This window comes from Rana temporaria, chromosome 5, assembly GCF_905171775.1.
Source record: "Rana temporaria chromosome 5, aRanTem1.1, whole genome shotgun sequence".
NCBI lineage: Eukaryota > Metazoa > Chordata > Amphibia > Anura > Ranidae > Rana > Rana temporaria.
Window position 1 is genome coordinate 356,277,641 of NC_053493.1, and position 27,018 is coordinate 356,304,658.

At 41.1% G+C, this 27,018-nt stretch overlaps 1 protein-coding gene across 4 annotated transcripts in view; it reads right to left on the reverse strand.

Moving 5' to 3' along the window:
• Nucleotides 1-27,018, reverse strand: part of RUNX1T1 (RUNX1 partner transcriptional co-repressor 1) — a 195,636-nt gene that overhangs the window by 62,051 nt on the left and 106,567 nt on the right. For 3 of the 4 annotated variants that reach the window (XM_040354624.1, XM_040354625.1, XM_040354623.1), the window contains exon 2: nt 4,160-4,297. In XM_040354624.1, the coding sequence (XP_040210558.1) occupies nt 4,160-4,297 (138 nt within the window). Of the gene's footprint in view, nt 1-4,159; nt 4,298-6,819; nt 6,984-27,018 lie in introns of those variants that run through there. The other variant, XM_040354622.1, reaches the window with a different exon arrangement.

Genomic DNA, 27,018 nt, shown 5'->3' on the forward strand with positions numbered 1-27,018 from the left:
ATTGGTGGGGTAGTTACCATCCTATAGTTCTACAATTTTCATGATGATGTCATTCATACAAGCAGTTGCAGGCTCACGGGTAAACAGAGCAGAGCTGTTTCTCTAGACCCGGGCAGTTGCGTGCTATAGAAAACGATAGTTTCTATTCTGTGTATGCTTTTCAGTAAGAAATACCATGTCCTAATTTTTTAAGTCATTACATGAAAAATGACGATGGATGATGAGGAAGGGTATTTTTGAAATTAAGTCTTTAGGTATTGTGCCAGCGACAAGATATGTGCAGTCTGTCAGAATCTTCAAGGTAGAAGATTGTGCATACGAGTCAATATGAGTTGAAAAGAATCAAACTGTGCTCCATATATTGGCTAAATACAGATTTTTTCAAGCAGTGAGACGGTTAGGAGTCTTGCTTGCAAAAGCTAGGTGAGGTAAGTGGGGAAAATTACTGGTGGTGTCTCGGAACAATTTGTAAAAAAAGAAAAAATATATAATGCGATGTAGTCCCTGCAAGAAAGGCCATTTCTTCAAAAGATTTGTGTAACTGCTGAAAAATTTGATGTATAGAAAGCTTAACGAGGCAGTATACGTAGCTTGGAGAATGTAAAGAGGTGTCTGTGCATACATGCAACCCTATAATTTCCTACTGCCTATTTTAGATTCCTAATGGCCAATAAAGCAGCCCATCATAATGATTGGCCAATAGGAATAAGGGAGGGTGGAAGGTAGCAGCTAATACCAAAATTGTTTAATTTTTGCCTTCAGAAAGGTGTAGCATTTGGCTTCCACTGCTTTTGGAAGCTGCCATGATGTGTGGGCAGCTGTAGGAAAGTTTTAAGCATCTTAGGCCCCGTACAGACGAGGGGACATGTCCGATGAAAACGGTGCGCGGACCGTTTTCATCGGACATGTCCGCTCGGAGATTTCGGTCTGATGGTTGTACACACCATCAAACCAAAATCCCCGCGGACAGAAAGCGCGGTGACGTGGCGGTGACGTTGACGCCGCCACGTCCGCAAACCAGTAAGTAAAATACTTCCACGCATGCGTCGAATCCATTCGACGCATGCGGGAGATTTCTGTCCGCTGGTTAGGTGTACTAACCAGCGGACATGTCGGACGGACGGGTTTCCAGCCGACAAGTTTTAAAGCCTGCTTTAAAACTTTTGTCTGCTGGAAACCTGTCTGCTAGGCTGTACACACGGTCGGATCTGTCCGCTGAAACTGGTCTACGGACCAGTTTCAGCAGACATGTTCAGTCGTGTGTACGAGGCCCTAAGCACTGTGCTTAAGATTACCACAGTGTCCTTCTCTAGTACAATCTAATACAATAGCTATTTGTCTTCAGGGGTACTGAGAATTTTTTTTTTCTCCAATCACAATTGGACTCAATTATAGCCGATATAACCTCTCAGTTAGCAATTACTGCTATGACCTATCTTAAAGAGGAGCTTCAGGCTGCCTTTTAGAAAAAAAATATATAATAACATAACAAATACTGTAGTCGCTGACCTTTTATATAAGGATACTTACTGGTCCAGGGATCCAGTGATATCCTCACCTGAGCCGATTCTTCAATTGGCTTTAAGTGCAGATGCAGGCACCAGCATCTCTAGTAAGGGAAACAGTAAGTGAAGCATTGTGGCTTCACAGCCTGTTTCCTAATGCGCATGTGCGAGTCATGCTGTACACTGTGAATGGTTCCCTAGTCTTCTGGGACCTGTAATGTGTCCCAGAAGACTGCGAGGGAAGGAGGAGGGACAAATATCTGGCTCAGTTCCCCGCGGCAGTCTGAGCCGGAAGTGGGAGCGGGTATCTGTTAAAACCAGGTATCGGCTTCCCCTCCACCCAAAAAAAATCACACATGTAGCAGTGCAGGGGAGGGGGGGTTGCAAACATCCTTTTTGGGTGGAGCTCCGCTTTAATATGTGCAAATAAAAGCAGGTAAGAATCAGAAATTTAGTTGGCTATAAAGCATTTTAGTGTATATAACTGGCTCGAAAAGCATTGTGTTTTTTTCTAAAAAAGAAGTGGAGATTTGATTTGTGAACGCAGTTTGACCTTACATGCCCAAATGTAAAATTGCCCCTGCCATAAGAACTTTAGTTAACCTTACAACAAAGAACTAGGAATGAGCAACAATTGGGTTGATTTACAAGGGAGGTGGATGGATGAATCCCCCTGTTGTCCTGCGGTATTCTGACAGTGGAGACTTCTCTGCTGTCAGAATAAACTGATCAATGCTGCAGTCAATTGGCTGAAATGTTTTCAGCATTCCCGTTCGAGAGAAGCCAAATGTTAGACTGACTTCTGGGATGACCATCAATGGATCAAAATGCAGTTGGTCTTATTGGGATCAAAAATCAGCCAGGTCAGCAAACGCAACTTTAAGAATAAAAAAACTCTGGTCACAAAGGGGTTAACAAATATTTGAATGCATGATGTAAATTAAAGACAGGCTGTGCCACATGCTTACCAACCAGTCATAAAATAAACAGCTATTTGCAAAGAACCAAGTACTGAACCACCCAAGCAAACTTTATACCACCTAAAAAACTACTAAATGTACTCAAAATTGTACTTTGTATTAAAAAAAAATATATATATATATATCTCCACTCATGGTCACCAGGCCGCAAATCTTATTAGTACAGGAGAAAATGTCCTCCTGCTATGTTCTTCCCAGTATAATGACCCAACATGTGGGAAGTGTCACACACGATAAAACAGAGGTGGACAGCAGGGAAACGTATAATAAATTGCAGTTATATACTGTATATTGACGCAGGCTCCACATAAATATGGCCACTGGCATCCTTTAATTCTAGCCTATCAGTCTGCTCTGACTCATTTAAATGAAAATACTCTGTAAGTAGTGTGGTAGCTCATAGCAGTCCATCAGCATAGATGCTAAATGTATTTAACAGAGATATAGATGATCAGGGAATGTAAAAACATGCATATCTGCATATAAGATAAAAACATCAAAATATGAGACAACAAGTAAATATTAACATAAAGCATTAATTTCATAATAAAAGCTGGAATTCTCACTGAAAGTACACTAAAGTTTGCCTTTCAAATAAACTTGTCTAAACGTGTGCAATTAAAGCTGAGCATGACAAATAATGCACAAGCACAGGCCAGGCTCGTTAACGCGCACTTTCCTGCAACACATGGGCTGCAACCAAACCCTTCAGAGGATGTGGCAGATGGCATTATATGCAAATTTCAACAGTCATACAGATTTGAAGCTTGTTCCCTTTTTCATCTAAGCCTCCCTATTGGTATTTTAATGTGACAGGCAGTCACATCAACCAATTGGACGGTTTGGGAGAGGTAGACAACACAACAAAATTAACAAGTCAAAATCTTGACTTATAAATTCCAACACTGCTTATAATTTTAGCTGTCTTTATTTCCATTTCCTTTTTGTTACTCCATATTGGTCCTTTAATTGTGTGCCTTAAAGCATAGGTTCTCAACCTCAGTCCGCAAGTACCCCCAACGGGCTATGCTTTCAGGTTTTCTTTTACTTTGCACAGCTGCTTTAAATTAATATCAATGACATGGTATCGATAAGAACTATTTTATCTAACTTAAGCTCCCAAAACATGGCCTGTTCTCGGTACTTGAAAACTGAGGTTGAGAACCACTGCATTAAACAACAGGAACACTTAGGAATTATGATGGGGAGAGGACAGACCTAAGCTGGCTGTACACTTTGTGGGTGGTCCTGTTGGTCCCCTCCCACTAAATATCCTTCAAAATTGAAGGAACCGGGTATAAAATTGTTGGTCAATCAGTGCAAAAAAATGCAGCTGCTGTTTGGGGTATTCAGACACCTCATCAGAAGGGTCTGTCCATCCGAGCTGTAAAGCATGGATAGAGGAATCTGTTTAATTTTTCATTCGGCTTGCAAAAAATTTAAATCTATCAGTGTATGGCCAGTCTTAATAAAAACGCAAAGGTCAAGATTTGCATATAAATGAAGCTGCATACTGCATATACCTCTGGATCTAGTCATCATTCTGACATATGGCTTGGCTTCTACGTTTTTCCCATCATAAACTCAGTGTGAATCGCCCAGGTGCAGGACAAGTTTACTTAAAACCATAATCATTACAAGCAGCGAGTTATTTGCCAAGAAAGGATTACTCACATGTTGTGGGTGTGAATGAGCTTGTTCTTGGAGCTCCCTGTGTCGTTGGGGGAGGGGGCATTGTTGGAGGTGTCAACCTGGATTGCGTCTTTACATCCACAGGTGAGTCTGGCATCGTGCAGCGCTTCTCAGTACGATCTGCAAGAAAAAAACACAAACGTAACCCATCATTTCCACGATACAAAATATTTCTCTTCGGCATAAAAAAGTAAAAATCCCCAGCAATCAACGTTATTCCATTAAAAACACGGCTGCAATTTATTTTATTGCGATTAAATGAAAACACCCCAGACGGACTTTACATGAAAACCCCCATCCTATAATCTTTTTAAGGTTTTTAAATTCAATGTGCACAGATGCTTCCAAGAGAAAGCAATAACAGCAGCTGAATTCAATAGCTTTAATGGAAGTATGGAAGTATGGATGTGAAAGGAAGGAATGAAAAGGCAGGACGGTAATGAATCCCCATATGACAGCCCTGACAAACCCCCAACCTGATGCCGTGTCCTACAGGTGAGCTATTGGCAGCGATACGCTTCCTCTCCGGCTCCCCTTGTAAGCAGCACCTGCTGCCCTCTCGGCTGCCTTTTGTTGTGATATTGAGAGACGCGAGGAGCCTGTGTAACGCTGCGAGTCGCCTGGCCCTATTTCCCACCCTATTTTCTCTTGTTTTATTCCAAAGCAACAATGGATAAATACCATATGTCACATAGTAAAAAGCTTTTTCTTTGTTTACACAGCGGCGGATTGTTTATACTTGTTCATTAGGGGGGAAAATGCACAAATAGTCCAGTTGATGCTGCAGCTTAAAAAGAAAAAAGATTACAGGTGTATTCCAATTACTGTAAATATTGCAAGCTGGTGTAATTCACAGTCTGCGGTTCCTGTGTGACAACGCAAGATCCAGACGTGTTATTAGTGCTAGAAGAGGTTCAGTGTGAACGTGGATGGTCGGGAAGGAAAGAACGAGAGGAAGGCAGATGGGAAAAAATAAATAAAAAAACAGAAAACAATATATTTATATATATATATGTATAAAAAACGCGTAACACAATTAACGGTAATATTGAGTGCAGCAAGCCTTTTTTTTTAAAGTAGGTCTACCATAAACCAGACAACATTGTTTTTTTAAAAAGTAACAGCAATTTTTTGACATTTGTGTCTCATTGAAGAAAAATTATCTTTACTCTCTGTCTCACAGACCTCTTAAAAGTAAGGGAAATTCCATCTTAGAAAGTTGTCACTGGGAGCAAGTAGTCCCCATTGGAAGATGTCCCCTCTAGTCGTAAAGAAGAAGTATAGGAATCATTTTTATATTATAATTATACTTACCTAAGTGGTCGATCCGATGCTGTATCTGTCCCCCGCTGTCCCTAAGGAAAAGAACTGAGCGATCAAACACTGCATATCGCTCGGTTCTCCAAGCTCCCTGAGCAGAGACTCAGGGACTGTCAGTTACGGTTGTCTGCTCTCCCCCCCCCCCATGCTCACTGAAGCAGTGGGCTATGGAAAGGGGCGGGAGCGGCCAACTCAGGCTCACGGCAGCTCGCTGAGAGTCTGAGACCGGTCCAGGCATGTGGGCGGATCCCGACCCTATGGTTGCAATCTTTCCCGAGCCTGGAGTGGCTTTGTGATGTCAGCCGACAATGGGCTTTAGCCTGCTGTCTGCTGAAAACGGGGCACAGGAGTGCAGAACAAACTACACTCCTGTGATCCACAGGAGAAGTACAGCCAAACAAGCCCCTTTAAGCCCTGTACACACGGGCCAAATATTGGCTGATATCTGCCAGTGCAACAGAAACCGTCCGACATTCAACCCGTGTGTGTGGCAGCCTATCTGACAGAAGCCAGCTGAATGTCCAGCTTCTGTTGAAGGGGCAGGGCAGAAAAGATCTGCTGATTGGCAGCCAATCAGCACCCTTAGCCAATGGCTGAGAGCACTGACTAGGGTGTTATGGCGGAATGGCAGACCCCCAGTCAGAACACAATAGCTCAGAGGGCAGATTGCTGTACTAACATCAGAAAGTTAGTACCGCAAGCTCCTTGGGTTTTTTCCATTCATACCACTGGGTTGACTGAAAAAAAAAAGTGTGTACCTAGCTTTAGGCTGGCCATAGATGGATCTGTTTCGGAAAACCGATTCCCCTATCCACCCAAGGGAGGTGAATGGAGGAATTCTCCCCACTGTGCTAATGTATTCTGACAGCGGGGGCTCCTCCACTGTCAGAATATACACTGATCAGCGTTGCAGCCAATAATTATACATTTTTCTAATAGTCCTGTTCGATGAAAGTTGAAAGCTAGAGCAACTTCTGTCAAACAGGAACAGCCATAGATGAAACAAAATTCATCTGGTGCCTGATGAATGAGCCGAATTTCTATCCATCTATGGCCAGTTTTATTCTGACAAATCAAAAGTTTAGATTTAAAGTCCTGGTGACAATAGTGAGAAAGGACACAGAGGGGGAGAGGATAAATCTCCTAAGTGGGGACTCTATCCAATATGTCCACAAAAAGTATGACCTTTAGGTATACTTTAGGGTTAGTTCATCTTTAACTATATAAAACTGCCTATGCAGGTAAGATGCACCTGTAGATGCAAACTATGCAGATTTCACTAAAGTTGAATAAGGTGCTATAGGTGTAGGCCATCAACGTACCTCCTGAGGCCAAAAAACTCCCAGGGATGGCGTAATCCTGTCCTGCCTTGTTGCTAGGCTGTTGGCAAGATGCTCCCATCAGATACTGCTCACCTCCACCACCACAGAAGCGAGTTTTCAAACCCTCACACTTCTTCAGAGCCACTGTGATGAGGAAAAGAGAAGAGAGTGCATGTTAGGCGGTTTGAGCTGGAGGTACAGCTGGTGGTGGTGAGCAGTAGAGGCTTAACAACATTCTAGCAACAAGCCATGACAGGGGGATGTCCCTTCTGAACATTTTTCGGACAGACTTTAGAAGGTACGGAAACAGCCTATACCTTTTAGGAATGGCATTATTCAGCTTTGCTCAGGAATGAACTGTATCTACAGGTACCCCTTACCTGCCTAGACATTTTTTTATTTTTTAGTAAAGGTGAACTAACCCTTTAAATGCCATGAAATGGGAAAGTAGATAATTACTTTGCAAAAGTACCATTCTCAGTTTACTGCAGTCCACATCCAGACAGGGCAGACCTTGGTCAAATGCATAATTAAGGGTCACACAGAATGGGCTTCAGGATGCTTTTCTTTACGTGCCAGGTTATAGTGGTTGGTAAATTGCCAGGGATCCTGAAAGTGCTAGTCCAATGCACCTTACAAGCATGAGATGGACTATGAGATACATACAGTTAATTAATAAACATAAGACTATTTAAATAAATACCGTATTTATCGGCGTATAACGCACACTTTTTTCCCCTGAAAATATGGGGAAAATCACGGGTGCGCGTTATACGCCGATACTGTACCTGTGTGTACCTCGGCTCGGAGGGGAAGGAGGGGGACGAGTGCCGCCGAGCGCCGCAGGAAATTATCGCGCCGTCTCTCCTGTTTACTCAGCACACGTCACACACACATTCCCGCTTCCGCCACCGGCATTGGACCAGTGTTCTATCAATCACAGAAGCTGGTCCAATGCCGATGGCGGAGGCGGGACTGTGTGTGTGTGTGTGACTGCCGCCGAAAGAACAGGAAATGACGGCTCAGCTCGGGTGACGGCTCGGCGATTCCCACGAGAGAAGGTGAGGCTGCATAGGCTGTATTTGGGCACAGGCTGCATTTGGGCACAGGCTGTATTTGGGCACAGGCTGCATTTGGGCGCGGCTGAATTTGGGCACAGGCTGAATTTGGGCACAGGCTGCATTTTTGGCATAGGCTGCATTTGGGCACAGGCTGCATTTTTGGCACAGGCTGCATTTGGGCACAGGCTGCATTTGGGCACAGGCTGAATTTGGGCACAGGCTGCATTTGGGCACAGGCTGCATTTGGGCACATGCTGAATTTGGGCACAGGCTGCATTTGGGCACAGGCTGCATTTGGGCACAGGCTGCATTTGGGCACAGGCTGAATTTGGGCACAGGCTGCATTTGGGCACAGGCTAGGCTGCATTGAGGCTGCAGATGAACCACAAAATTAAAAAAAAGTTTTTTTTTCCTGAAACTTCCCTCTGAAATTGGGGTGCGCGTTATACGCCGGTGCGCGTTATACGCCGATAAATACGGTAGACACAGACACAAAATTCTTGTTGGAACCAAATAGCAGGGAATTTATGTCTAATCCTAACTGTAAGATAACATAGCAAATTGTATAATACTAATAATCTGAATAACCAGATAGCCTAGCCTTAAAAGACCTGGATAACCAAACGAAAATAAACAAGTAATGACCAAAAATGTATATTTTGTACCTCCAGCACTATCCTGGAAGACTAACCCCACTATCAAACAGCCCAACAAGTCCATAAAAAGGGGGTAGAGTCAGAAAGGCTCATTAGGAAAGCCTGTAGGGGTCTACATTAATGCCACAGCGAGTATCAAATTCATCCAAATCTACAAGAAGTTTCAACCAGCAGTTTTCAGCTGCAAGATTCAGTTAATAGCACAGTGTTCATTTCCTTATGACACGGGGGCTTTGTTATTCGCTAGTGGCCCCTCCATGACATAAAATATTAATTACAGAGGGCAACAAATCACAACCCTCAAAAATGTTATAAAATTAATAAATGGCCTAGCAACATTTTATGTTGAGAACAAAGATTTATATCTGGTATTATCAAATCGTGGTCCTGAAGCTTTTCCGGAAAAGAACCGCCAAGGCATGACCATTGGCTGGGGATATGTTGCCCCTTGGGTGTAGGCAGAGTATACGTTTCCCAGCTTTACATTCTCGACAAACACTGAAAATAGGCTTTCAGTAAGCTGGGTTCCTATGGGCTGTATATAAGGAAATCTCTTTATGTAAATCCTCTGGCCACAAAAAGCTTCTTCTTCTTCTTGAAGCATGCTGGTCTTAGATGGACATGAAAGAAAACTGCAGAGCCTTTTTACTGGGTTAGCTCATTCTTTGTGGGTCAAGTTGGTTCAAATGAATAAACAATGGAGTCTTCATCTGGGATCATTAGCTAAAGGATCTCAGAAGTGGGCTGAGATGATGCCTAACACCTGTGTACTAGATTTTCTCAGCAAGCTATTAAACTAAATGCAACCCCAACCCTTGGCTGCACAAAGGAGAAGTGTGTGGCTCTTGATGAATATGGTGGAATAAGGCCAAGAGACAACTCATATGACGTGATGTTCATTTAAATAGGCACAAGCTGATGCCGATAACAAACTGTAAAACTTTGTAAACACAAGCTTCCTATGAGAGTAGATATTAAAAAAACAGAACTCTGTAAATCTTTGTAGTGATTTTTGCAAGCATTTTTTTTTCCTGGTGCAGCTGTGCATGGTAGCCAATCAGCAACTTCAGCTTGTTCAAATAAACTTTGACAATAAATCCTGAAAGCTGATTGGTTACCATACAGAGCTGCACCGGATTTTGCACTTTCCGGTTATAGTAAATCACCCCCAAAGTGTTGATAATGGAGAGACTGTAACATTATCAAATGAAGTGGCCCTAAAATGACATTTGTGTTTGCTGTTTTTCTTTACGTAGTCCTTACTTTAATCAAAAATAGCAGTTATGAGCCTACTGAATAAAACAATAAGAAGAAGCATGGTGTAAAGCAGGGGTAGGCAACTTTAAAGAGATGGAGATCTACCTGAACAACATGGGTGAAGTCAAAGATCACGGACCCTTACACCCGATTAAAACCTCTAATTGCCGTACAACCATATTGCAACAATTGCGTGCATTGCATGGCAATCATAGGTTTAAATCAGGTGGTGAGAGGCAACATGTTGCCTTCTCACCACCTGTCAGACAGACTCGGATCACTTTTCAGAAGAGCAGCAGTGTCTGCTACACTTTTGAATGAGCCCTTAGATGCATTCGGCATCAGCACCCTTAGGGCTAATGCACACATAGCTTTGGGGTGGGGCATTAAAATTCCTGCATTCAGAAAGTCCACCCACAGGATAAATGCAGCAAACTTGCAGGAAAGCTGCAGGTACACTGCACAGCACATCAGTGTGAAAGCAGCCCTATACTATTATGCCCAGTGAATTGCTTCGAAAATGACCTGAAGAACGCTGGAGACCGCTAGCAGGGATAAGAGGTGGCGTACAGTTGGTACAACTCTGCATGGGACAGGAGCCATGGGCTCCTGCTGCGGTCAATCAAAAGCTGTGACACGTAGCGGGGCCGAGTTCCACTGTCTGTGTCAATGGACGCAGGAGCAAGCCTGCATGGGTGCCCCCATGGACATCGGTTTACCGTGAGGGCACCCAATGAAGAGGAGAGGCCTGGAGCACCTGCCGGAGACCCCAGAAGAGGAGGATCAGGGCTGCTCAGCTTGCACAGAGCAGGTAAGTATAGGCATGTTTGTTATAAAAAAAACCAAAATAAAACGTTTACAATCACTTTAAGCTCCGGTGGGCGGAACAAAATATGTCAGGGGGTGTGGCTTTGGAAGAGACTTATGGGCTTAGGCCATTTTCAAGTTTTCTTTGATTTATTCATCACTTCCGATGAGCACCTTTGGCATCTTGCACCTTTCTACCTGGTGACTGCAGAAGTTTGGTTTCCCCAGCTTGAGTGGCATCCATAATCTATCACCAAGGTTACGGTTTGATGTAATGGCTTAAAAAGTATTAGCTGGGGTTTGGCTTCAATTTATTAGCACATCTAAATCTGCTAGTACCTCCACCACCCCCCCCCCTTAGACTGACAATGCTGCTGTCCAAAGGTGTCCCCTTGTGCTCCTTCATCCAGGATGCAGGCACACCACTACAGGGAGGTGTGTTACTGGCCAGATCACCAGGTGAAAACAGAAGGAAAACAAAATCTAAAAATAAAATTAATGAATGCAGCCACCACAGCTAATGATTGGTAAGCTGCAATATATTGATTTTTTTTGCTGTGGGTTTAATACTGATTTCATTATATAATAACCAGCTGACCATGATTTTTTTTTTAGATACGTTTTATAAATCACTCATTCATGGTTTCAGCAAATGCAATGAACGAATAAAGAGATTTGTCCTGCTACAAGTGTCTAACTAGCTGGGAACAATATGAACATAGCCAGTCTATTAACCACTTCAGGCCTGGGCCAATTCTGACACTTTGCTCCTACATGTAAAAATCATATTTGTTTTGCTAGAAAATTACATAGAACCCCCAAACACTATATATGTTTTTTTTAGCAAAGACCATAGAGAATACAATGTCAGTCATTGCAACTTTTTATCACGCACAGTATTTGCGCAGAAATTTTTCAAACATGTTTTTTTGGGAAAAAAACTATTTCATGCTTTAAAAAAAACAGTAAAGTTTGCCCAATTTTTTTTGCATACTGTGAAAGAGAAAGTTATGCCGAGTAAATAGATACCTAACATGCCACGCTTCAAAATTGCACACGCTCATTTTTTGAGTTACAGAGGAGAACTACGGCTAGAATTATTGCTCTCGCTCTAACCCCTGATGTAAAACGCTGCTCAAACTGTTGGCGCTATATAAATCCTGTTTATTAATAATAATAATAATAACGTTTGCGGCGACACCTCACATGTGTGGTTTCAACACCGCTTTCATATGTGGGTGGGACTTACGTATGCATTCGCTTCTGCATGCGAGCACACGGGGACAGGGGCATTTTAAATTATTTTTTTCCATTGTTAATTTTACTTAAAAAAAAAATTGATCACTTTTATTCCTATTACAAGGCATGTAAACATGCCTTGTAATAGGAATATGACATGACAGGACCTCTTTACAGTGAGATATGGGGTCAATAAGACCCCACATCTCACCACTAGGCTGAGAAGCCTAAAAAAAAAAGGTTTTCACTTCACAGCCCGAGCCATAACATCGCGCCCGGCCTCCGACTATCATAGAGACTCTGGCAACCATCTGGTAAATGGGAAATCTCTGTGATCATCATCCGGGCCGGCGGATCCGTTCTCCGACTCGCCGATCGCAGCGGTGAGTGCAGGCATCATTCAGATATACCACCACAAAGCCGAGGACGTCATATGATGTACCCTGGGCGCCAAGTGGTTAAAAATGGACAAAGAAGACAAGTGGTTGCCTCTAGCTGCCATATACCAGTTTAGCCAATTAAAGCAAGCATCTAAATTGTTTCACAGAGTAACACCTCCACTTTTCCCTGCCGTCAATAGATTTACTTGCAAAATAGTAAATTTAGGAGCCAATGACAAGTATACATTTTCATCACCCTAAAAGCAAATTCATCTTCTGTTCTGCCCCTCACTAAATCCATTCTTTGCTCACCTCAGTCAACCTTTGCATCACTGCCAGTCATGGAATAAATTGCTTTTAGCTCAGTCTGCTAGAGACTGAAGGTGACAATTAATGCTCACCAACTAAATAAACCCAAGTATTCCTCTCCTGCCAAGGAAATAAAGATAGGAGAACATTTGCCAGAATGTGTGTACAGATAGCAGAGAGAACGCTGGTCCATCTGGAATGCATTCTGCTAGCACTCACTCTGAACTATAGCAGGAGACTGCTCAGAGACCCAGATTCGAAACATGTGGGACCAGTAAAGGGAGGAGGGTTCATTTCGGCAGAGATCTTTGTACAGAAATAAGGCACAATGTGTATCCTCTAATTTGACTATTTACAACAAAACATCATTCTGTCATTTGGAAACAGCCCAGCTAATCTGTTTTCACTTAAAAGAATTATCCAGTAAAAGACTCTTGTTTAGAATAAAAGACATATCTGCCAAGGATGGAAGATGGCTGCACGGTGGTGATATAGTGGCTAAAACCAGCTTTGCTACTTGGCTGCCACATGTATAAAAGCTTCCTAATCTGTTTTCTGTGAAAGAATTATCCAGTAAATGGCCATCATTAAGAAAAAAATGACCTCTCAGCCAAGGAAACAAGATGGCTACACAGTGGGGTCAAAATGTCTCACACTAGCCTTTACCAAATGCTGGACTCCAATCGGACAACAAAAAACTGGTACCCGTGACAGATTTAGGTTATGTTGATTGTTTTTCACTTTGGCCCCCCTATTCCGGTCTTTCTGTGGACTATGGCTTGAGGCATGTTGTTTTTATGACACATTTAAATAACGAGTTTGAATATGTTTTTGGTGTCGTACAAGGGCTTTTGTTGGATGTTCTAGTTGGATGAAATAAAGAACTGGCAAGGATTCCATCAGGCCTCTACCAAGGAATTTGGCTGTCAGTCAAGATCTAGCTTAGAATGGAGACTCGTGTCTGACCAATCAGGATTGAAACCCAAAGGTCACTGAATGGAGGCCAAAATGATACCATCTGCTTCTCGTTTTACATTCAGAGCAATCGGTTCATGATGGAGATACATGGTGATATAATGGTTCAGACTAAATCCTCATACATGCATACAAGCCTCTGGTGAAGTAGGAGATTTAGAAATAAATTCAGGAATATGTTAAAGCATGCAAAAAACGATGGCATTTGTTTCGGATTACAGCCAAAAAAAGAAAATACAGAGGAACTGCAGGATAGAGAATAACAATCACATTACAGAAAAAGGAATTCGTAACTTAATTTGTCATTTTAGCTCACATTTTTCTGAAAATGTTCATTTCAGAAATGTAACGATCACATAGGACCTGTATATACTTTATTTTTTTTTCACATTAAATGGATATTTATAGATTGAAAAACATCTATTTTTCACGAATAGGTATTTTATCTCAGAAAACTGCATGTTGTCTCTGCCTCCTCCTTTATTACAAACTTCCTAGAATCTTATAATTATTACCAGTCAAAATCTAAGGGAATTTTAGCAGGCAATAACCTTGGCGAAAATCTTAATGAATTGACTGAACTGAAACAAATTTGATGCTCATGGTTCAAGTGACCTCTGCTGCCCTCTGTGGCAGATAGAAGAATTACAAAGCTATGCCGCGTACACACGACCGTTTTTAATGTCATGGCAAAAACAACGTTTTTCTCGACGTGATTCTTGTCACGTATGATGGCACGATAAAGGAGAAGTTCCATTCGAATGGTGCCACCCTTTGGGCTTGATTATGCAAATTTCCCTTCTCATAACTTGCACGTTTTTTTCCCCCATCGTTGAAGCTTACACACGACCATTTTTCACATTGCGAAAAATGCTCTGGAGCCTACACACGATCGTTTTTAATGACCAATTTAAAAAATTGCATTTTTCTCGTCATGAAAAATGGTTGTGTGTACGCTGCATTCGATTTCTTTGTGGGGACGAATGGTAAACACAAACAAATCAATAAGCTATACAAACTAATAACCAGGAAAAGTTGCTCAATTGACATTCATTCTCTAATAGGTAAGCAAAAGGCTAACAACTGCAGGGCACACATTTATACTCTTTATAAGGAATTTTTCTTTTAACTCATGACAGACACACGCTAATAAAATATTTTCATGATATACCTGAAATAAAGGGCAGATACACAATAATTTGCCATTAAATTACATTCCTAAGGTGTATGTAAACGCTGATGAAATTCTCGTTCAAGGGGCAATATTTCATGAAAGCATTAAGTTAGATCTGTTTGATAAATACAAATTAACCCTATTGATCCTGCCAGATATTTTGTGAGCAGCAAACTTCTGCTCTTTGCCTGTGCTGCACTGATAGCAGTTACATTGTTTCCAGCTATCTCTGTAGACTACAAAACACCTCTCCCTATTTTATGGAAAAGAGAAATCTCCACAATGGGATACAGATGGTGGGTGTCAGGTGTTATAACCCTTCCTTAGGCCTCATTCACACAGACGGACCGTTCGAGTCCGCCTGTCAGTTTTAACGGCGGACCTGAACGGCCGCTCCATGCATCCCTATGGAGCGTCGGATATCAGCAGAGACATGTCCGCTGACATCCGACCCTATCCGATCCGCTAAAAACAGACGTATGGGGGCACGTCTTCATCCGTCCATGGCGGATCGGATCTGGTAAGATCTGATGAAAACGGACATGCTGCCGTTTTCATCAGATCGCTCCATAGGAAACAGCAGGGCCCAACAAGCCCCTCCCCGCTCAGTGAGCAGAGAGGAGCTCGGCTTGTCATCCGTCGGCTCAGCGGAGATCTGCGGACTGATCTCCCGCTGAGCTGGCGGGAGCAGGCAGACTCTGTAGCAACGGAGTCCGCCTCGTGTGAATGAGACCTTACGTTATCCAAAATGAAACAACGTTTTTCATATAGTGCGATTTTACGCAATCCCTGTCAACATCTATAGGAACCTTAGTTGTCCATTGAACCCTAGTTGCCCATTGAACACTAGTTGTCCATTGAACCCTAGTTGTCCATTAAACACTAGTTGTCCATTGAACCCTAGTTGTCCATTGAACCCCAGTTGTCCATTGAACACTAGTTGTCCATTGAATCCTAGTTGTCCATTGAACCCTAGTTGGGAAAGGCTGATCTAAGGTTTCCGTAGGCATGTTACATTTTTTATTATGCCTTGATTAAATGAGTTGCAGAACTAGAAATACAAGGAGAATTCTTAACAATTAAAATACTCCTCACTTTTTTTATATATATGAACTATAGTTTTTCTAAAGCAAGATGTTCAACGGATTTTAATGAGTCCAAGATTCCTGAAATAAGAGAAGAGCGTTGCCTTGTGCTGTTGTGCTGTGTTTATGCATAGTTGGAGAACACATATCATTAACTGTCTCCTGGGCTAAATGAAGGCCCTTTGATCAAGCTAACAGTTGACATGAGTGTTGGGTCCTGCTCTGTTAGAATGAGTCTGGCCTCCATCCTGGGTCTTTTTACCAATAAGTGTTTCCAAGATCAAGCTCTTCCTCTGTAAATAAGACCCACAACTCACTAACGTGTCAGGAACGCTTTGGTAAAATATAAATTATATCATTTATTTAGTATGTGTGGTTTTACAGAACAGTTAAACAATGTCTCCGAACCACCCCGGCAGTGTGCTGTGTCTCCAGGTCAAAGGTACCCTGGATGTTTACCTTATGGAAACAATATGGAATCTATAAGCATTTCAATTGGGACTTTAATGTCAAATCTCAAGTTTTTTTTCCTTTCCTTTCCCAGATGGAAAAAATATATTGCGCAGTATTCATTCACAGATGTCAGCCGCATTAAACACTTCCATATGTCTAGGAGGACGAGTTTGCTCTCACACAAAAAAGTAAACATTTTAATATTTATGTTTTAAGGAATTCATGGACATATGAAAAGAGTTAATACATGTTCCATTGTCTGACTGAAGGGCAGGGAAAAGTCAGAGGACTGTACAGAGTCCTAAGCTATTGTCCAGTATATAAACACTATATTTCTATTTTATTCATTTTATAGCAACAGCAGACTCCACAAAACGTACGCAGGCCATTAACATCAATCCCTGCATTTCAAGGAGCTTACAATGAGGTCCTTGTCCTTATTCATACAGCTACATGCACACACTAGGGTCACTTTAGGTGGAAGCCTGCTGTTTTTGCATTGTAGGTAGAAACTAGAACACCCACAGAAAACCCACAGACAGCACAGAGGGGATAAAGACAGACATTCAATGAGATATGAACCAGGACTACCACCAAAAATGAATGGAACCAGGACTACCACTGAGCGCAAGCATTCCAAATACATTGCTACCAGGCAATAATTGCACTTAATTAAAGTGTTACTAAACCCAGGACCCTTCATTCACTATATCTGATCTCCCACAGTACACAGAACATGGAAATGCAATAGTTTTAGTAACTATAAATACCTTTTTCCATCGGTAGTTAGAGCAGTCTTGTGACTTCTATCAGTGTCCAGCAGAGCACTGGTTAAAGCTTGTAGGAGACTTCATTCTCCCCTGGCTGTCCTATGAGGCTGCAGGACCCCTGACCCTCTGTTCGGACAGTGCTGAATGGCCCTGTGCTGATCAGATGCACTCTCCCAAGAAAAAAAAATCCCTAGCAATACACACCAAACTGAGCATGTGCAGCTTGCCCCCACGGCTCTGTTCTATCACGAGAGGGATTGAGGACAGTGGAAGAAGAGAAGAATCAGAAAAGACAGGATCAAACAGCCTTTTTACACAATGCAGAGTATTAACCCTTTAGGTTCCACAGTGAGTATAACAATCATGCTTTACTGCATATACACACATATTTTATTTTTGTGGGTTTAGTAACACAATAAAGCAAACTTTTCCCCCAAACACAAAAATTTATGGTGAATGCCACGCTGCATGCACATCTATAATCCTCCGCAAGTAATTTTTAGAATAAAAAAAAAAGTTTTTTGCAAAGTTTCATTTTTGGTTTAGGCACTTTCTGGTTTAGTGAGGGACTGGGGACATAGTCAGGGCCTCACAGCTGCTCCCTGGAAAGTCACCAGTGCCATCTAAAGAGAGATTGCCTGATCTTGCACCACGTTTGTTTTAGAACTGGCACATGCGGTGTACGACCTAAACTGAAGTATTATCTGCATTGGTAGATTCTGGAGTTAATGTATCAACTAAACTAGTAGAACTGGCGCCTGAAGCATTTCGAAAACAAATGTATTATCTACACAAGTTGATCCTATGATGCATGTATCGGTTCAAAAAAAATAAAAAAAATATTATCTGCAATGGTAGCTGGTACAGAAAATGCAGCAATTCTGGATCAAATGTATCAACTAAACTAGTGAATCGCACGACACATGATGCAAATGTCCGTGAAGAAGCCGGCATTTATAAAATTACAGTGTTGGTTTTACATACAGGGAGGAGAATAGACCACAGAGACTAGAGAAGACACCAAAGAAAGAAAGGAGGCCTATTAGATTGAAAGCTCTCACGAGCAGGGACCTTCTAACTTGTATTGAATTGTATTGTAACTGTACTGTGTCCTTTGGCAAACTGCTGCCACTATATTAGTTCTGAATAACTCATTTTATTGTTTATGTTGTCATTTTTTTTTTTTTTTACAAGGAGATATCTGAAATCTTAAATCGGTAACAAAATTCAGTTGTCAACACAACAAAATACAAAATACCGCAAAATACCACAACATAAGATAATATAACATGCCAAACTGTTGTCTTCTGAATCCAGAATGATTTTTTACATTTCTATAGCTATTAAAACAAATGATATAGCTGAAGAAACAGCATTAACCATAAATGGAACAGTGATAAAAAATGCAGAGTATCAAGGTAATTAAGCACACATTAATCTCATTGTTGTAGTCCATACGTCCATAACAATTTACGGCTGTGAATGTGATGCTTTGAAATCATCAGTCTCAAGTTCAGGGAGACTAAACTGTCTGGCGAGCCAATGTGACCGCTGAGGACCCAAGAAGATAAATCCAGAGCGAATGCCAGCTGTACAATGTTCTCCTTTCACTGTAATAAATGGGACTTGTCTAATTAGATGTGCAGATGTTAACAGCACTGCTGGCCATCGTGAAACATTTCAAGAATCTTGTAAGTGCTGACAATACTAGTTTGGATTACCCACACTGCCTCCAACATCCCTCTTTAGAAACCTAAGCCTGTTGTAGTGCTTTGAAAAGTTAAGTGTTGAAGAAGCAGTGAAAACATGTCATGTCTTAAAGGCTGATGTTCCAGTACAGCTGAAGCTCAGTAACAGCAGCAACAGGCTGTCAGCCCTTAGTGTGCCAAGTGTGTCATGTGACCTTAGGCACGTCACCAAAAAGTGGACTTCAGCGAAAGCTGCTAGGACTCTTAAGGGAAACTCTTTAGGCTTCTGCTATGTAAAGACCTCATGTATACTGAGGAATTCCTCTGCACATATGTTTAAAGGGTCTGTCTTACCCATAAGTGATATTTTAAATAAAGATGGAGTAATAAGACAACAATAATAAGTCTGGCGCCAGGGGACTGGGACATGGATTTCTCTGGGAACAATGTGTGGTATCCTACGGGAGGCCAAAGAGCAGCTGTGTGGATAAACACACCACGAGTGGTGTGAAACAAAGTACAAGCATTCGAAAACAATCACAACTAGAAGCGCTGATCAGAACCATCCCGTATGGACAAATTCTTAGATGAAGTCAGTAGGATAAAATAATAACATCATTATGATTTTATCCTACCGACTTTATCTAAGAATTCGTCCATACAGAATGTTTCCAATCAAGGCTTCTAGTTGTGCTTTTTTTTGAATAGTTAAATAAAGATGGAGCCTGGTTGGCTGAGTTTCATATGTAGCCTTGATACCCTCCTAAAGCAACTTTAAAGTCTATTTTTTTTAAAGCAACAAACATGTTATACTTACCTGCTCTATGTAATGGTTTTGCCCAGAGTAGCCCAGATTCTCCTCTTCTCGGGTCCCATGGTGGCTCTCCTAACTTCTCCCTCCTGCCACGTCCCCACACAGCAAGCAGCTTGCTTCACGGCACCCGAGCAGGCGTGTTACCGAGCCATGGCTTTTTTCACACATGGAGCCACGGCTCAGCCCTGCCCCTCCACCTCCTGATTGGCTTAATGGCTGTGATTGACATCAAGAGTGCAACATTGTGATTGATAAGGAGTGCGAGTCCCCAGAGAGACAAGGTTCTCGTGGGCATCACTGGATTGAGAGGGGGCTCAGGTAAGTATTCTGGGGTGGGGGCTGGGGGGTGCTGCACAAAGAGAGTTTTGCATAGAATGCATGAAGGTAAAAAAACTTGTGCCTTTACGACCACTAATATCTACCAGCTTTAATGCCCACATTTTTTTCTGTTCGCCTCAGATTTTTGCCCATTATTGCACACCTTCTAACTCCTGTTGCATTCACCATATTATAAAATTATTATTAACTAAACAAGAAGGGCAAAATCCCCACCTAATGGCCATAGCATGTATGCAGAATTAAGAACAGAGGATCTCACCAAATAATGTCCCCAACAGATAGAAGAAAGTGTCAGGTGGTTTAAAGCCTTAGGATTTACCAAAACTGGTATGTCAGTTGACTGTTTTGGGTAGACAGACCTTTTAACATGAACTATGTTATCAAAATCATTTACAGCAATTGCATGTGTGGCCAACTATAGAGGTGAGTGGGGAACCTGATGTTAAAGGGGAACTAAACCCATCGATTTAACAGTTTCAAAAAATTGTTACAATCCTGGCATGACGGGAATGCTAATTGTCACATTTGCTTGTGTTTTCAACCAAACTGTCAAACTATGAAATGGTTGGTGTCATAAAAGATCACACCATAGCAGTTGCAGATCAAACAAAGGCTAAGATGGCAGCTTCCTAGGCTGAAAAGCTGATCAAACACCAATTTTTTTGATCCGCCTGCAGACTGACCAAAAAAAAAAAACTGAACAAATTTCCCTATCCACACAATCAAGGTGAATAGGGCAATCCACCCTGCCGTGTCATTGTATTCTGACAGTGGGACTCTTCTGCCGTCAAAATAAACTGATCAGCGCTGCAGCCTGATGGAAGCAAAATTTTCCACCAAGCCTGTTAGAGAGCAGTCAGCCCTTATTGACTTCTCTCAAACAAGAATGGCCATAGATGAATCGAAAATCAGTCAGTCCCTGCTAAATTGGCCAAATTGTAATCAATCTATGGCTAGTTTAATAGTTTATAGATAAAAATGAACTTGGCATTGTATGGGCATACAAGATCGCATTCTGCTCTTGCCAATTTAAAAACTTTGGAATAAATTCAACAGATATAATTAACACCATCTAAAACATTTACAACTGGCCAACCATACTCAAGCCAATAAAGCAGAGTTAATAAAAAAAAAAAGAACTGCACACCTTTTGTAATGTTCAGCAATTCTTATTCTGACTGTACTCTTCCATAACGCACCACAAATGTACTTAGCCAGCATAACCATGCTAAAATTACACAGACAAGAGCACATACATATAGAAAACACCAGTCTCCTGTGTGTCAATATGCCATATGAATTAGTGGGAAAATAATTAAAATATAATGCTTTTAAGCAGGCTAATAAATAGAGCAGAGGCTGTTAAACTGATGATGAACCTGTCTGGGGTCAAACACTCACTTACACTGTGCAATAATGATGTTCTTTCTGCACAGCCTTTAAACGCTTCATGTTATTTACAAGCTCTACTGTAAGTGTTGACAAGCTAATCCCACTGATGCCTTTTGCTGTACATCTCTGTGCTCCGTGAAGGGTGACACCAGGGTAATTCTGTGACTGGGATCTATTAGAATTTCAATTCAGCAGGCCAAGTGAGACAAATAAAAATACCAAAGTACCAAAGTATGCATGTCAAACTAAGTGTATGTAAAACCAATGCCTTCCTTGTTTGGACAAGGTTACAGCTGGTTACCAAAATTATATGTTTAGGACCAAATACTACCTGTGTATTTTCATACATATTGGTGCTAGAAATGAAAACAGACTGAACCAAAAAAAAAAAACACACCAATCACTCTACTTGACTCTTGTCAAGAATGAGCTGTGAGTACTGCATTTATATGGTCGCTGATTTTTGCTTTAGCTTCACTACATTTACTGTATATGGTCACCTGGGTTTGATCCCAAGCCATACCCAAGTAATCCGCCACATACTGAAGCAAATCACATAAATGTAAACCTGCCATGTCACACAATAGGGTGTGCAGTTGGTTGGCTTCATTACTTTGAGTCTACAAACCAGAACAAGTTTGCAGTAAAAAAAAAAACATATATATGGAAAAGAGTCAGAAGTCCTTATCTGTATATGTATTCCAGGTTTGTGGCTCAAAGCAAGATTCTAGCATTTTCAGAAAAGGTCAACAACAGCAGCCTCTACGTTCCTCGCCTGACAATCGAATTCCTTCTGCTGTGCTTTAAAACGGTCTTATAGCAGGATAGCAGGACACCAGACATGAAGATCTTTGGTGCAGTTTATATATGGTGGCCTAAATACAAACTAAAAAGGTCATGGCTTTGATTATGGAATATGTGTAAAAAAAATGCATCTAAGGGCAAAATAGGTATCGGTAATTGGTATCGGTAAATACTTGAGAAAAAAACTGGTATCGGTACATCACTTAATATAATACATAATAAAAGATCTGCATACAAAGAATCCACATACCAAGGTGCCTCATTGGTCACACTCTACAAGACTACTGATATGAACACAAATAAATACATTGAAAGATGATTACTTGGAGACCAAACCATCGCTCTTTTAGATACAATACCACCAGATTTACACATGGCAGCCTTCTAATGCCATCTCCAAAACAAAAAATTAAAAGGTCAACACACAATTTCCCAGCACTAAGAAGCAAAACGAACCTGTTAAAATGGTTTATTAATATATAATAAACAGAGGTGTATATTGTGCACATAGTAAATTCCTGTCTCATTGTGAACCTCCCTCCCTTTGTACTTCTAGCCACAAAAGCTGAAGGTGCATAATGCACAATCTCCAAGCACGCAGCAATAAGGATTGACTAAAACAGTTTACAATTCCTGGTCTTATTATGCACCTCATTTTCTAGTTATAACCACAAAATATGAACGTTCAGAACAAACAATCCCAGAAAAAAGCAGCAAAGAAAACCTATTAAAACAGTTTTATGACTTAGAATCAAAATCCAGGTCTGTATTGATTATGTCGTGAATTACTCTCCCATTGTGCACCTCCCTTGCTGGTTATGAGCTCACTGGGCAGCTGCCATTTTCTTCTGATCTCTCATGTTCCATAGGGTAAAATAAGCCTTTAATGCATGACCTCAATGTATTTATTGCTATATGTCCCTGTGTCAATATTTAAATTGATGTCTTATGTAGCTTTAATGTGTATTTGCAAATGTAAGCAACTGAGACCTCTATTTTTATTATGAATTAAAAACGGGTATAATAGAGTTGTTTTTTTTTTTTATAGGGCTGAGTGCTTAGGAATTTAGTTTTTGTGTAGTGTGCACTTGGTGAATTACCCTTCTTATTGTGTATTTCCCTAGCTGGGTATGAATTGATTAAGCAGCTTGCCCTTTACTCTTTGTGTTTCCTAATTAGACAGCGGTACTTTTAATCTGAATGTACCAGTTATGTTCCAAATACAGTGATTAAGCGTCTCACTGCAAGTGATCTATAGCAATACTGGAGATGTTATTATTGGTTGAGCTGTATTTCTGTGCCATCCCTTACATTTCCATTAGGATGAAAAGCTTTTCTTTAGGATAACTTACCTCCTTGCTAAGGGCACAGCAGCAGCAGTCATTCAGCCCCCAGGGAGAGGAGCTGGATGACTTGAACATTTTGCTGATGCACGGCTGGCTTCAGTCCTGAATTCCAATATAAAAACAGAAAATGACCCTCAATTATCTCTGCACATGTTGGTATAACAGCCCGCTTATCAATGGCAAATTGCCAGTTACTGTGAAAAATCTTATACATAGCATAATCCTGTTAACGATTGATTTTGGGGGAGTAAAATGAGCACACTTCTATTGCAGATACACAGATCAGAACAAATCCACGGCAAGCACAATTTAAAATCATTATATGGACGGGCTGAAGGACTGAATGTAGATTGCAGCGTTCACGCTGAATACAAACTGAAATGTAATGCAATTAGAAGGACAAAGCATTACTGGTGAATAATGAAAACCCAGCTGCACACACAAAAACACGTATATATTTTACTCCTATGTTTAAGGTCATCAAGGATGATTATTATGGTGTACTCACACTAGGGTTTATGAACTGTGCCCCAAGCACGCTTGACCCCAAAACCCAGTTCGTTTGACTAGTGTGATCCCTCCACACTGTGCTTGGTTGTAGTTGAGTGTACTGCACCCCTGCCTGCTTGAAAGAGGCACTTTGGAGGACTTTTCTTTTGGGCTTAGGCAAAATATGCATCTGTGCGATCCCTAACTGTGTCTAAACATGGATATTGAACGCTTGAGCAGCTTTGATTTGTGACCACTCCGGTAGTAAGGGTACAGATGATTTAAGCTTGCTCAGGCCAAGCAAAATGTGAGTTGAGGAACTGTGCTTGGGCCTGGCACAAGAGGTGTGCAGTTCAGCAGGGGAGTGGGAAGGGCGAAAATCGTGCTTGGGCAAGATATAAGGCAACCATATCTAGTTGCATAGTAAGGTTGAATAAAGACACCAGTCCATCTAATTCAACCTTTGTGGAGGGTGTGTATATTATGTCTCTACCACTTTCCATATCCCTGTATATTGTGTTCAATAAGATGCCCATCTAACAGTTTTTTTATTAAATTAATAGTTACATAGATGATAAGATTGAATAAAGACACCAATCTATCCAGTTCAACCTGTGTGGTCATGGGTGTGTGTATTATGTCTCTACCACTTCCCATATCCCTGTATATTGTTTTCAGAAAGATGTTTTTAATTAATAGTTACATAGTTGGTAAGATTGAATAAAGACACCAATCAACAGAAGGTGTTGCTTTTTTTTGTTCCTGCATACTGGGGGGGGGGGGGAATGCTCGACTAACCCAAATGGAGGAGGTGCCTCCTCTATGGCAAGAAAGCCTTTGCATCTCTCTGGCTATAGGTATAATACGGAGATCAGACTTTGTAGTATGATCTTTGGAATGGGGGGTAGCTTACTGTTAACCAACACTTCTTATGCCAACCTTCTTTTATTGAAAATATTTAAGATTTTTTGGCATCTCAGTTCTGCTGATCTCCTACGGCCTCCTTAAGGCTGTATTCACAAAGTAATGCAGTGCTGATGGGACGATTCACTGCTCTGACAGCGGTAGGGGGCAGTGTGGTTCACAATTCAGTGCATCACACAATTCACTATTTTGTTTTTGTATAAACTTTATTTGAAGTGTACAAAATATATATTTCATTCACACCAATGTAAAGCAGTGCAATGTGCTACGTTGCTGTATATTGCGGTGTAATTTAGCACAGTGCCTTCCAATAAAATGCAGAATGTGTGCATTTTATCACAGCCCTAGGCTGCGTTGCAGTGTAAATGGGACACATAGGAAACCATTGTTTCCTGTTTGTCCCTGCAGTGACAGACGTTTTACCATACGGTAAAACGTCTGTCACCACATATTGTGCGAATTAATCCTTAGTGACTTCCTGACTACATGCACTCACTCCAGCATCACTCAGAAGCAGATTCCCAATGATGACAATGGTGGACCATGCCTGAGAAATGTGCATTGGTACGGTAGTCTCTACCAGAGGTTCTTGTGAATGAGTGACAACGCGGAAGCACAACTGAGAGACAGTCACCACTTCATAGCAAGAAATGCGTGAACAAGGACTTTGATGGCAGGATCACCAGGTGATTATTTAAGGAAAAACGCAGATTTAAAATAATTAAAAAACATAATTTAAAATTACAAGTTATTAAAGGTTTTTAGCGATTGGGTTTAGATCGACTTTAAGAACAGTATGCTGGGGAGTGAAGAAAGAGTCAGAGAGTGATAGCAAAAGAGAGACAGCACAGAAGGATGGCAGGCCACACGTTAAATTCTATAAAACACAAAGCAGGAGGTGTTTATTTTATGAACGAGGTGGTGAGTTCAGTCATGGCACGGTAGGCAAAAACATCATTGAAATTCAAAGGCAGCTTTCACAGTGAAGATTCCTCAATTGGTATGCGAGGGATGCTGCCCTGAATACATTAGGAACTGGCAGCATGCTAATACTCCAAGCTATCATAAGCACCAGATGGAACAGTAGGCAGTACATGTCCCATCAAACCTTAAGACGATGTATTAATGTCCCCACTCAATGTTTTTCACTGCCGTCTCTTGCCCGGGTCTCTAGACTTCCTATTTCCTCACATTCCATCACCTGCCTCCCCTGTACTGCTCCCCTCTCCAGAGGAAAGTCATCTCTGCCAGGTGGTGCGGAGAAAATGCGCTTTCTAAATCAGCACACATTGAACGGACAGCAGAAGACATACTCACATGTAAAAAAATAAAAAATTATAAGACCGCTTATATTAAAGAAGTGGAACATGGACAATTCATTTTTACTCAACTAGAACAATGGACTGAAAAACCACACCTGGATTTAGAGAAGAGCTGGCCTTCTGAGCAGAGATCATTAAAATGCACTTTTGGGCAATCTGCATGGAAAATGTACAATGTGCAGTAACCCATAACAATCAATCAGAATGCATTAAATCTGATCGTTTGCTAAAGCTTGCTATATTTTCCTCAAAATAACAATACTGTATGAAATAGGCCCAAATGTGTTAGTTTACTGCACATAGACATTATGGATATATATATATATATATATATATATATATATATATATATATATATATATATATATATATATATATTTATTTGCATTCTACTAACAATAATAAATACTTACAACACATTACTCATTTTAGTTTGGGTGGAACGCAATAAAACCGGCGTGACATTATGCTTGCAAGAAGGAACACAATCAGGGAGCCTCTGCCCCATTTTTGTCCTCTTCCCATTGATTGACTTGCAGAAATAACCCAATACCTTAACTTGGTTTTCAGTTGCCTTCTGACAACACTACTTAGCTGCTATTTAAATGGCTGATGCTTTTAACGTTGTCGGTACCCAAAGTATCAGTGCATTATTATTCATTTACAAAATCTGCGCCATTTTTGTTCATTGCGTTCTTGTATACATGTGCCAGTATTCTAAGCTCTAATTAATCTTCAGTGACATCAAGGCATACGGCTATTATGCATGCGCTGGTATGCACTTTTTGCTCTCTGCGGACAGACACAGATTCCATCAGGTTATTTCCGGTCTTCATCTCAATGATAAAGGAAATCTGTTCCTGTAGTTTACTACACTCAGGACCAGAACCATAAATAAACAGAAGGAAAAAAGTT